A 12302-nucleotide genomic window follows, 5' to 3' on the forward strand; every position below is an offset into this window, starting at 1 on the left:
CTTACACAACCATCTGCTCTACAGTGAGGTAAAAAAAGTATTTGATCCCCTGTTGATTTTGTACGTTTGCCCACTGACAAAGACATGATCAGTCTATAATTTTAATGGTAGGTTTATTTGAACAGTGAGAGACAGAATAACAACAAAAAAATCCAGAAAAACGCATGTAAAATTTTTTATACATTGATTTGCATTTTAATGAGGGAAATAAGTATTTGACCCCTCTGCAAAACATGACTTAGTACTTGGTGGCAAAACCCTTGTTGGCAATCACAGAGGTCAGACGTTTCTTGTAGTTGGCCACCAGGTTTGCACACGGGGATTTTGTCCCACTCCTCTTTGTAGATCTTCTCCAAGTCATTAAGGTTTCGAGGCTGACGTTTGGCAACTCGAACCTTCAGCTCCCTCCACAGATTTTCTATGGGATTAAGGTCTGGAGACTGGCTAGGCCACTCCAGGACCTTAATGTGCTTCTTCTTGAGCCACTCCTTTGTTGCCTTGGCCGTGTGTTTTGGGTCATTGTCATGCTGGAATACCCATCCACGACCCATTTTCAATGCCCTGGCTGAGGGAAGGAGGTTCTCACTCAAGATTTGACAGTACATGGCCCTGTCCATCATCCCTTTGATGCGGTGATGTTGTCCTGTCCCCTTAGCAGAAAAACACCCCCAAAGCATAATGTTTCCACCTCCATGTTTGACGGTGGGGATGGTGTTCTTGGGGTCATAGGCAGCATTCCTCCTCCAAACACGGCGAGTTGAGTTGATGCCAAAGAGCTCCATTTTGGTCTCATCTGACCACAACACTTTCACCCAGTTCTCCTCTGAATCATTCAGATGTTCATTGGCAAACTTCAGACGGCCCTGTATATGTGCTTTCTTGAGCAGGGGGACCTTGCGGGCGCTGCATGATTTCAGTCCTTCACAGCGTAGTGTGTTACCAATTGTTTTCTTGGTGACTATGGTCCCAGCTGCCTTGAGATCATTGACAAGATCCTCCCATGTAGTTCTGGGCTGATTCCTCACCGTTCTCATGATCATTGCAACTCCACGAGGTGAGATCTTGCATGGAGCCCCAGGCCGAGGGAGATTGACAGTTATTTTGTGTTTCTTCCATTTGCGAATAATCACACCAACTGTTGTCACCTTCTCACCAAGCTGCTTGGCGATGGTCTTGTAGCCCATTCCAGACTTGTGTAGGTCTACAATCTTGTCCCTGACATCCTTGGAGAGCTCTTTGGTCTTGGCCATGGTGGAAAGTTTGGAATCTGATTGATTGATTGCTTCTGTGGACAGGTGTCTTTTATACAGGTAACAAGCTGAGATTAGGAGCACTCCCTTTAAGAGTGTGCTCCTAATCTCAGCTCGTTACCTGTATAAAAGACACCTGGGAGCCAGAAATCTTTCTGATTGAGAGGGGGTCAAATACTTATTTCCCTCATTAAAATACAAATCAATTTATAACATTTTTGACATGCGTTTTTCTGGATTTTGTTGTTGTTATTCTGTCTCTCACTGTTCAAATAAACCTACCATTAAAATTATAGACTGATCATTTCTTTGTCAGTGGGCAAACGTACAAAATCAGCAGGGGATCAAATACTTTTTTCCCTCACTGTATCACTCTCTCGCCCCTCTCTCTTTATTTGTCTTCATCTCTCTCTCTTTCTCCCAACTCCACCTCTCTCCTGCTTGTTGTTGTATCTCTCTCTCTTTGTGTTGACTAAGCTCTGCTAGTTTAAAAAAAAAATTGATATTTAAAATTATTTAACCCCTTTTTCTCCCCAATTTCGTGGTATCCAATTGGTAGTTACAGTCTTGTCCAATCGCTGCAACTCCCGTACGGACTCGGGAGAGGCGAAGGTCGAGAGCCGTGCGCCCTCTGAAACACAACCCTGCCGAGCCGCACTGCTTCTTGACACAATGCCCGCTTAACCCGGAAGCCAGCCGCACCGATGTGTCGGAGGAAACACTGTACACATGGCGACCGTGTCAGCGTGCACTGCGCCCAGCCTGCCACAGGAGTCGCTAGTGCGCGATGGGACAAGAATACCCCTGCCTGCCAAACCCTCCCCTAACCTGGACGACACTGGGCCAATTGTGTGCCGCCCCATGGGTCTCCCAGTCGCGGTCGGCTAACGCTCTGCTACGTTTTCTCTTTCCAACCAGATCCCACTATTCTTCCTAATTCTTTCTCTCTTTTTGCCCTCATTCCCCCCTTCTCTCTATCTCTCCTGTGTTTTTTAACTCATCCACTCATAGTACTTTTCCTGCAGCTTTTTGTACGTCCTTCATTCTGTCCTTCCTCTTTGTTTCTACCTCTTCTTCTTTTTACATTTTTCTAGCTGATTCTCGTTCCTTCTGCTCTCGTCCTTGCTCCCTCCTCCTGCCCCCTCCAATTCTATATTCATTTATCTGTGCGCTGTTCAATGTCAAAGACTACAGGCTATTTTTAATTGTTTTTGTTGAGCAGGGAATAGCATTGGCCTTTTAGTGTTTCTACACTGAACAAAAATATAAACGCAGCATGTGAAGTGTTGGTCCCATGTTTCATGAGCTGAAATAAAAGATCCCAGAAATGTTCCATATGGACAAAAAGCGTATTTCTCTAAAATGTTGTGCACAAATTTGTTTACATCCCCGTTAGTGAGCATTTCTCCTTTGCCAAGATAATCCATCCACCTGACAGGTGTGGCATATCAAGAAGCTGATTAAACAGTATTATCATTACACAAGTGCACCTTGTGCTGGGAACAATAAAAGGCCACTTTAAAATGTGCAGTTTTGTCACACAACACAGTGCAACAGAGGTCTCAAGTTTCGAGGGAATGTGCAATTGGCATGCTGACTGCAGGAATGTCCACCAGAGCTGTTGCCAGAGAATTGAATGTTAATTTCTCTACCATATGCCGCCTCCAACGTCATTTTGGAGAATTTGGCTGTACTTCTAACCGGCCTCACAACCACAGACCACGTGTAACCACGCCAGCCCAGGACCTCCACATCCGGCTTCTTCACCTGCGGGATCGTTTGAGACCAGCCACCCGGAAAGCTGATGAAACTGTGGGTTTGTACAACCGAAGAATTTCAGCACAAACTGTCAGAAACCGTCTCAGGGAAGCTCATCTGCGTGCTTGTCGTTCTCGCCAGGGTCTTGACCTGACTGCAGTTCGGCGTCGCAACCGACTTCAGTGGGCAAATGCTCACCTTTGATAGCCACTGGCATGTTGGAGAAGTGTGCTCTTCACGGATGAATCCCGGTTTCAACTGTACCGGGCAGATGGCAGACAGTTTGTATGGTGTCGTGTGGGCGAGCGGTTTGCTGATGTCAACGTTGTGAACAGAGTGCCCCATGGTGGGCATAAGCTACGGACAATGAACCCAATTGCATTTTATCGATGGCAATTTGAATGCACAGAGATACCGTGACGAGATCCTGAAGCCCATTGTAGTGCCATTCATCCGGCTATCACATCATGTTGCAGCATGATAATGTACAGCCCCATGTCACAAAGATCTGTACACAATTCCTGGAAGCTGAAAATGTCCCAGTTCTTCCATGGCCAGCATACTCACCAGACATGTCACCCATTGAGCATGTTTGGGATGCTCTGGATCGACGTGTACGACAGCGTGTTCAAGTTCCCGCCAACATCCAGTAACTTTGCACTGAAGAGGAGTGGGATAATATTCCACAGGCCATAATCAACAGCCTGATCAGCTCTATGCGAAGGAGATGTGTGCGCTGCATGAGGCAAATGGTGGTCACACCAGATACTGACTGGTTTTCTAATCCACGCCCCTACTTCAAAAAAAAAAAAAAAGGTATCTGTGACCAACAGATGCATATCTGTATTGCATGTGAAATCCATAGATTAGGTCCTAATGAATTTATTTCAATTGACTGATTTCCTTATTGAACTGCAACTCAGTAAACTCTTTGAAATTGTTGCATGTTGCGTTTATATTTTTGTCAATGTATATCCTGCATGAGTGGGACCATTAACATGAATAGCTGCTCTTTCACCTAGTCGTACCACAGTCTACTGTATGAGTGTACACACATAGAAAGTTAATTATCATTTGTAAAATGTGTGTGTGTACGTGCGCGTGCATGCATGTCAGATATAGAGACAACCCTCTCGTAGCATGACGCACATGGGAGAGTACAATGTATATATTTGTTAATGACGTTACTATCCTGTATCTCCACTCAGAGAGGATTTACTGGGCGGTTAAAGCCCAATACTGGCCAAATACGACCTTCACAAAGGTTACATACACATTGCACTAGGGAATCATTCATAAAATAGGAAGTGCCCATTTTAAAGCGTTTAAAACCAATATACAGCGCATTCGGAAAGTATTCAGACCCCTTAACTTTTTCCACATTTTGTTACGTTACTGCCTTATTCTAAAATTGATTAAATTGTATTTTTTCCCTCATCAATCTACGCACAATACCCCATAATGACAAAGCAAAAACAGGTTTTTAGACATTTTTGTACATGTATAAAAATAAAACGGAAATATGACATTTACATAAGTATTCAGACCCTTTACTCAGTACTTTGTTGAAGCACCTTTGGCAGCGATTACAGCCTCAAGTCTTCTTGGGTATGACGCTACAAGCTTGGCACACCTGTATTTGAGGAGTTTCTCCCATTCTTCTCTGCAGATCCTGTCAAGCTCTGTCAGGTTGGATGGGGAGCGTCGCTGCACAGCTATTTTCAGGTCTCTCCAGAGATGTTCGATTGGGTTCAAGTCCGGGCTCTGGCTGGCCCACTCAAGAACATTCAGAGACTTGTCCCAAAGCCACTCCTGCGTTGTCTTAGCTGTGTGCTTAGGGTCGTTGTCCTGTTGGAAGGTGAACCTTCACCCCAGTCTGAGGTCCTGAGCGCTCTGGAGCAGGTTTTCATCAAGGAAGGTTCTCCCATCTCCACAGAGGAACCATCGGGTTCTTGGTCACCTCCCTGACCAAGGCCCTTCTCCCCCGATTGCTCAGTTTGGCCAGGCGGCCAGCTCTAGGAATAGTCTTGGTGGTTCCAAACTTCTTACATTTAAGAATGATGGAGGCCACTGTGTCTTGGGGACCTTCAATTCTGTAGACATTATTTGGTACCCTTCCCCAGATCTGTGCCTCGACACAATCCTGTCTCGAAGCTCTACGGACAATTCCTTCGACCTCATGGCCTGGTTTTTGCTCTGACACGCACTGTCAACTGTGGGACCTTATATAGACAGGTGTGTGCCTTTCCAAATCATGTCCAATCAGTTGAATTTGCCACAGGTGGACTTCAATCAATTTGTAGAAACATCTCAAGGATGATAAATGGAAACAGGATGCACCCAAGCTCAATTTCGAGTCTCGTAGCGTCTGAATACTTTATTTTTAACACATTTGCAAAAAATTCAAACAACCTGTTTTTGCTTTGTCATTGTGGGGTATTGTGTGTAGATTGATGAGCAACATGTTTTATTTAATCAATTTTAGAATAAGGCTGTAATGTAACAATGTGGAGAAAGGGAAGGGGTCTGAATATTTTCCGATTGCACTGAATGGTCACTATGCCAGGGTTCTCCCCAAATAAGTGGGGCGCTGCTCCATCTTGTCGGCTTGGCTGCGCCACTATGTAAAGATTTCATACCAAATGAAACTGATATTTAGTAATGATAGGGTAACTATATTTGATCGCTAATGATGACATTGTTGTAACTTTGCGAAAGAGGCCGTTCATAAATTCAGAGCGTTATCACGCTCCTCAATTCATTCAGTGCATTTCAGTAGAAGGCTATCTTGACACAGACCACACTCAGGACGCACAGAGTGCACCCATAGTATGGTGTTGTCGAATCATACAAACTTAGTAACGACAGTCAAACAAAAGTCAAATGACCAAAGTTGCTAAACTTGCTAGATAACCTCCCTCAACTAATGACAGAATATCTCCTATATTTGGCAAAATCAAGTTGATGATTATAGAGAAGATGGCACATCAGCCCATGAGTAACGGGGAGATGAACACGACTCAGGATATGACCCAGATGCAGACACAGGAGACGGAAGATTCAATACACAGAGTCGTTTATTAAACCGCCGGTCGAGGACAGGTGGAGGTTCTTAACCAGGTCAGAGTCTGACAGGTACAGGGCGGCAGGCGGGCTCAGGGTCAGGGCAGGCAGAATGGTATGGCAGGCGGGCTCAGGGTCAGGGCAGGCAGAATGGTTTGGCAGGCGGGCTCAGGGTCAGGGCAGGCAGAATGGTATGGCATTCTGCAGGTATAAATGCACAGGGGAAAATGGGAGACACCTGGAGGGGGGTGGAGACAAGCACAAGACAGGTGAAACAGATCAGGGTGTGACAGAGATGAAGAGTGGAAATGGTTTAAGGCATCTTAATGGGGACCAAATCTGTTTAAAAAAACATCCATATCTACTCTCATACCGTTTTTTGATCACACATTCTCTACCGAAGCTCTCATGTGGGCAACAAGTAGGCCTCCGAGACAGCGCAGAGAAGCGGGGGAAATGTTATAGCGGCATTTTGACATGCATAGGCGAAAGAAGTGCTTTGATAATGCATTGCAGCCTATGGATTATAGAATAAAGTTAGTAATTGTCATGCGAGACAGGAGTCAGGATTTTGGGTTGAGTGGAATTAGGACTGGATAGTAAAATAGCCTAGGCTCTAGGACAGGAAAATATAGGATTTTTCCTCATGCATCTCTGAATTGTTAACAGATTTAATGTCTGTGACAGAGATACCTATGTAGTGAATTGTGCATAGGCCTATCAAATTTGTGACTGTCTGAAGTGTCACAATGACTGCTCAAAGAGGCACACGTTATTTTATAGGCTATACTTTATGGGTTTCCTGTAGGGTTTATTAAATGTGTTCGGTTCACGTGGGCAGTCCGTCGGTTTCAATAATACGTGTGCTTTGAATTTCTGGTGACTTTGTGTGAAGTAAATACACTATGCCTTCCATGTGACAACCTGTTTGGATAATGTGCTATTGCATTTTTTGCTATCTGCTGCTGCCTATGTTGTGTATTTTGTGGAATAGCATTAGTGCTTTGGGGGAAAATGTTGTAATTTCCCGGGTCTTGTCATTTAAAAAAAATCTGAAAATGTGAAGCGTTCCAGGGACAGTCCCAGGATTCCGGTTAGCCATGTTAATCCCTACAACAACATTATGGACTAAACATTAAAGTCTGTTTGCTGCAGGATTATTTTGCCTGGACAATATCGGTCAAATTAAGATCCTACATCTGTACTTGTGGAAGTGTGTTTAAACTCCTGCGTGTGTGTGTTTGCTTATCATTCCTGTCTTTGTATGTTCCAGTCAGTGGGTGCCAGTGACTACCTGGAGATGGCCCAGGCGTTTGACACAGTGTTTATCCGTCATGTCCCCATTCTTACCCTCACCCTGAAGGATCAGGCACGGCGCTTCATCACACTCATAGACAACTTCTATGACAACAAGGTCAGTGTCAGTCACACTGCATTGGGAAACCTTGATATTTTACATTTACATTTCTTGTCATTTAGCAGACGCTCTTATCCAGAGTGACTTACAGGAGCATTTAGGTTTAAGTGCCTTGCTCAAGGATCTTTCACCTAGTGGGCTCTGGGATTCGAACCAGCAACCTTTCAGTTACTGGCCCAACGCTCTTAACCACTAGGCTACCTGTGTTTGGTACTGCTGCCTAGGTGCTTCCCAATCTGTACCTGTTTGTAACTCAAGTATTTGACATACTGCCATGGTCCGTAGCTGCAGGGTCTATACTGTACTGTTTGTTGTAGGCGTTTATTATGTGCAATAGCATCCCCTGTATCCATCTATCCACACTCTATCCTACAGCAGGTGTCACTGTTTCACTTTAGTTGTTACAGTGTTGTTACCGTTCCATTGTCCATCTGTCCAAGGTGAGGGTGGTGCTGTTAGCTGATGCCCCTCTGGACAGGCTGTTTGTCCACTCTGGTGGGGAGGACAGCCGCGACCGCCTGCTACTGGACGACCTGGGCCTGAGCGGGGTGAGACCACACGGTCCAACCATAACAAGACCAAAACATAACCAAAAACACATTCCTTGATGTCGGGTTGAAACCAAAATTATTTTCAAATTATTTCGTTCTGAACAGAACCATAATTTTTAGTATCGTTCCACTGTTCTGACCAGCAAAATAAAGTTCTGAACCGGTTCGAACCCCCAAAAAAGTAAGTTTATATTGTTCCTTTCTGTTCCTTTTTAAACCGCTGAAATCGTTTGTATTTTATATGCAGCCCAACATTCAATTACTTCACCAATCAGTGCGGATAGAGCAGTTTGCTATGGAACGGGCAAGCTATAGGCCTAGTTGTTTCCATGCATTGGACAGACGAGTATGGCGTGAGATGCAACTGAAATTTTGCAGGTGAGGAGAGAGAATTAGGTCCCACAGAATTATACCTACGGAGGAGCGGCTTCTATGAAGGAACTTTGAATGTCTTTGAACTTCCAAGAGTTGGCTTAACGTTGGACCAGAGCTAGCAGCTAACAAGCTTGTGTGTGCAGAGCAGCACCAGAATCAAAGTAAAAAACACATCTTAGCTTTTTGCAGTTAATAAATAAATCCAATGTGAAACGTACTATAGTATCCTTAACTAGCATTGAAAAAGTTCATCCATTATTCTCTAATTAGAAATCTCTCTCCCTAATTTCTGAATCATGCTTGTAACGTCAGTAGGCTACAGTAGCCTATGCTTCGGAGGGGGAGGAGCAGGTAGCCTACACACACACTGGCAAAGACTTTCAGCTGTCAGGCCAGGCAGATGCTGGAAGAAGTTTCTGAGTGACAGAGTGAGGGCTTTGCATAGGCGTTTTGTTGAATTTTTTTTTTTTAATCCCGGAACGTAAAATAACTATTAACCGGTTTCCATGCTTTTAAAATAACTGTTCTGTTTCGGAACAGTATAGATCACTTTCACTCCTTGTTCTGATTCTGTTCCTCTGAAAAAAAAAAAAATCGGTTCCGTTTCCTGAACCAGTTCTAACCCCTGCTTGATATAAACATTTGTGTTTGTGGTTTGTTAACCCCATTGTCTTGCTGCTGTGTTCGTGTTACATTCTCTTTGTGGTCATGTTTGTGTCGACCCCATTGTTTTTGGTTATGGTTGTAGTTGAGTTAACCCCACTGTCTGCGGTCCTGTTTGTAGGACGCGGGAGACCGTCTGTCTCTGTTCACAGCGGAGGAGGAGATCTTTGCGTTCCAGAGGACCGTCTCCAGACTGACCGAGATGCAGACGGAGATGTACTGGACCCAGGGGGACCGCAGTAACACTACACACACACAGAGAGGATCACAGTAAAGTAACCCCAAAGACCTCACAACACATAGAGGGGACACGTAACCAACAGCAACTTCTCTTTTAGGCTGAAGTACAATATAACCAGCCAAAATACCTCATAAAACACAAACAATTGGTACAGGAGGGATCAATAAATTGTATCCCTTTACTGGGTAGTATAACGTGACAAGCTAAAACACCTCCCAACAGACAGTCAGTCAGTCAGGGAGATTAGAGATAGAGGACTTTATTTTTAGTGCCCAAAAGGCCATTTTAGCATGGGCAGCGCCATTGAGGACTTTCACCGTTTTGAAGTAGTCAACTGGGTAGAGCTTCCTATGGATTAGGGAAGGATCACATAATTCCATCCAGGTCACCAGGAGGGATCAGTCCCCGTGAGGAAACATTTCATAACTGCAGGTGGCAGTAAATCACCAACCTTGGATTTATACCTGTTCAAACAACACACTCTAGGTGGCAGTGTGCACCCTTTCAGTTTGTTTTCCAACTCAATAGAAGTATTAGAACAAGAAAATTGACTACTTCAAAATGGAGATGGCCTCAATGGCGTCACAGATGCCATAATGGGACATACAATGATGCGATGTCTATGTAAGTCTATGGAGCTAACCGATAAACACTCCAACTTTACTGACCTATCTCCCTCACGTAAAGGGAACTGACGGGAACAAGAGAAACTCATTCAAGCCCCAATATTAGTCTTACTAAAACATACATGGAGAACAGAGGGAGGTATAGCTACTTAGCTAAGCAGAGCAGGATAAGGGACGACACATCATCAGTAAGAGCTGAAGGGATGGAAATATGAACTGAACAAATGTCCTTCTCGGTGGATAACTACCGCCCCCTATGGTTGGTTTTGAACTGTGCCACTGAATAATAAACAATGATTTGCTGTACATGTAATTACGAAATGTATAGATGAAGGAATTAATAGCACTGAGTATACTTGAGGGATTGGACCAGATGTATTTGTTGACTTGTGCAATGTGTGTGCTGATACTGTATGTAGCCAGCCATCTGCCCTGTAAAAATGCAAAATGTAATGTATTTGTGCCTACTGTTTAATAAACCATGCAGTAGAATCTAAAGGTGAAAAGTAAAGTGTCTTGTGCCTTTTTAGGGATGAAACTGCAAAGGCAAAACATTAATTACTACTTAACTATTTGTCTTAGCAAATGTTGGATGATTTAAAAAAGTAAAAGCTGCACACTAGTAGCTCCGACAGTGTTGTATTTGAGACCACCTAAAGCGAGACCGATTCAATGCCGAAACAAAGCGAGTCTGAGTCAAGACCAAGACCGGAGGGGGGGCGAGACCAAGTCGAGACCGGGAGGGGGACAAGGGGTCAGAGACCGAGTCAAGCCCGAGACCAGAAAAATGCGAGTCCAATTCAAGACCATGATTGTAATTTTGTCAAATCACCACCATAATGAGTTCAAAATGTCCAGTATTTCTGTGTTCATATTTCAGAACAAGATATGAATTCTTTAGACATTCAGAATTGTGAAAAAATGCATGCTGAGGGAAAACACTCTACAAATTATTACTATCCCAAACACAGTGGGGAACAGTGGGCCTTCTACGCCTTAGTCTCCCGAGTGGCGCAGTGGTCTAAGGCACTGCATCGCAGTGCTAGCTGTGCCACTAGAGATCCTGGTTCGAATCCAGGCTCTGCTGTAGCCGGCCGCAACCGGGAGACCAATTGGGCGGCGCACAATTGGCCCAGCGTCGTCCAGGGTAGGGGAGGGAATGGCCGGCAGGGAGGTAGCTCAGTTGGTAGAGCATGGCGTTTGCAACGCCAGGGTTGTGGGTTCGTTTCCCACGGGGGGCTAGTATGAAAATAAAAAAGAATAATGTATGCACTAACTGTAAGTCGCTCTGGATAAGAGCGTCTGCTAAATGACGTAAATGTAAAATGTTCAGTGAAGGGCTAAGGATTTATAAAATAATGATTATAATAGTATAACAATGATAATTATATTATTATTTTCAATTATGTTCTGATTTAATCTCTTCAATTTTTGTTGGAAAAGAAAGGGTTAACACTGGAGAGTATGAAAAAAAAAAAACGAAGTCGCTCTGGATAAGAGCATCTGCTAACTGACTAAAATGTAAATGAGAGAAAAAAAGATCCAATCAGGATTTTTCTTTGCTGGTCTAGCTAGCTAAGTCAGCCATTGGCTAGGTCATCAGAAGCTAGATAAAGACATCTGCCATTTAACTGTATTAGGGCAAAATGTTGGAGTGACAGTGGAATCAACCAATCACGTTTTGACTTAATGGGTGGGACTGTTTTTTCGAAAACATATGGAATCTTCTGCTTTCTTGAAGGCCAACAGGTCACTGTGCAATGGCGAGAAGTGGTCTAGCTAGCTAGCTTTTGTTGGCTAGTTTGCAGCGGCTGCAGCAGGTGTTATCAAAGAGGATGTTGTTGCTGATTTGTTAGCTTATCTCTTTTCAAGAATAACTTGCAACAAGAAGTTAAGTTTCAAATGATCATCATCTGGTGAGTGGAACTGTGTTTTTTATTGCAGCACGCTTGCTGTTAGCAGTCTCTTTTGAAAATAACTTGTGTGTGAAACATTGTTGCATTTAAAGTGGATCTGACAGCATTTTAGCAACATGAAATCCCCCAGGAAGAATATGTCACTTTAAAACAAAAATTCTGACAAGCAACCACTTTTAGATATGGTCATTTTCACGTTTTCATAAATTCTTAATGTTTGGGAATTACGGATACTAATTCTATAGCAATATATAGTGGGAAAGCGGCCATGCGTTTGGACAATTAATAGACACTGCAGTAAATAAAACCAAATAAAAACATCTGTCTTGTCCAGGACCGGAGACTACACCGACCGGTGCGCTATAGCAAATCAGAGCTACAGTAGGCCTTTATACAAACAAGTAATTTGCAACACGGGCAGCCATCATTCACTTTGAACCTT

The 12302-nt window shown here is 43.8% G+C and overlaps 1 protein-coding gene across 1 annotated transcript in view; it reads left to right on the plus strand.

The window, feature by feature from the left end:
- The window catches only part of afg1lb (AFG1 like ATPase b), a 33841-nt gene extending 23395 nt beyond the window's left edge, over positions 1 to 10446 (plus strand). Inside the window, exons 11-13 of the mRNA XM_084148903.1 lie at positions 7345 to 7485; positions 7929 to 8036; positions 9199 to 10446. Of these exons, the coding sequence (XP_084005029.1) occupies positions 7345 to 7485; positions 7929 to 8036; positions 9199 to 9351 (402 nt within the window). The 3' untranslated portion in view covers positions 9352 to 10446. The remainder of the gene's footprint in view (positions 1 to 7344; positions 7486 to 7928; positions 8037 to 9198) is intronic.
- The last annotated feature ends 1856 nt before the right edge of the window (positions 10447 to 12302 follow it).

This window comes from Coregonus lavaretus (assembly GCF_964263955.1).
Source record: "Coregonus lavaretus genome assembly, chromosome: 31".
NCBI classification, from domain to species: Eukaryota; Metazoa; Chordata; class Actinopteri; order Salmoniformes; family Salmonidae; genus Coregonus; species Coregonus lavaretus.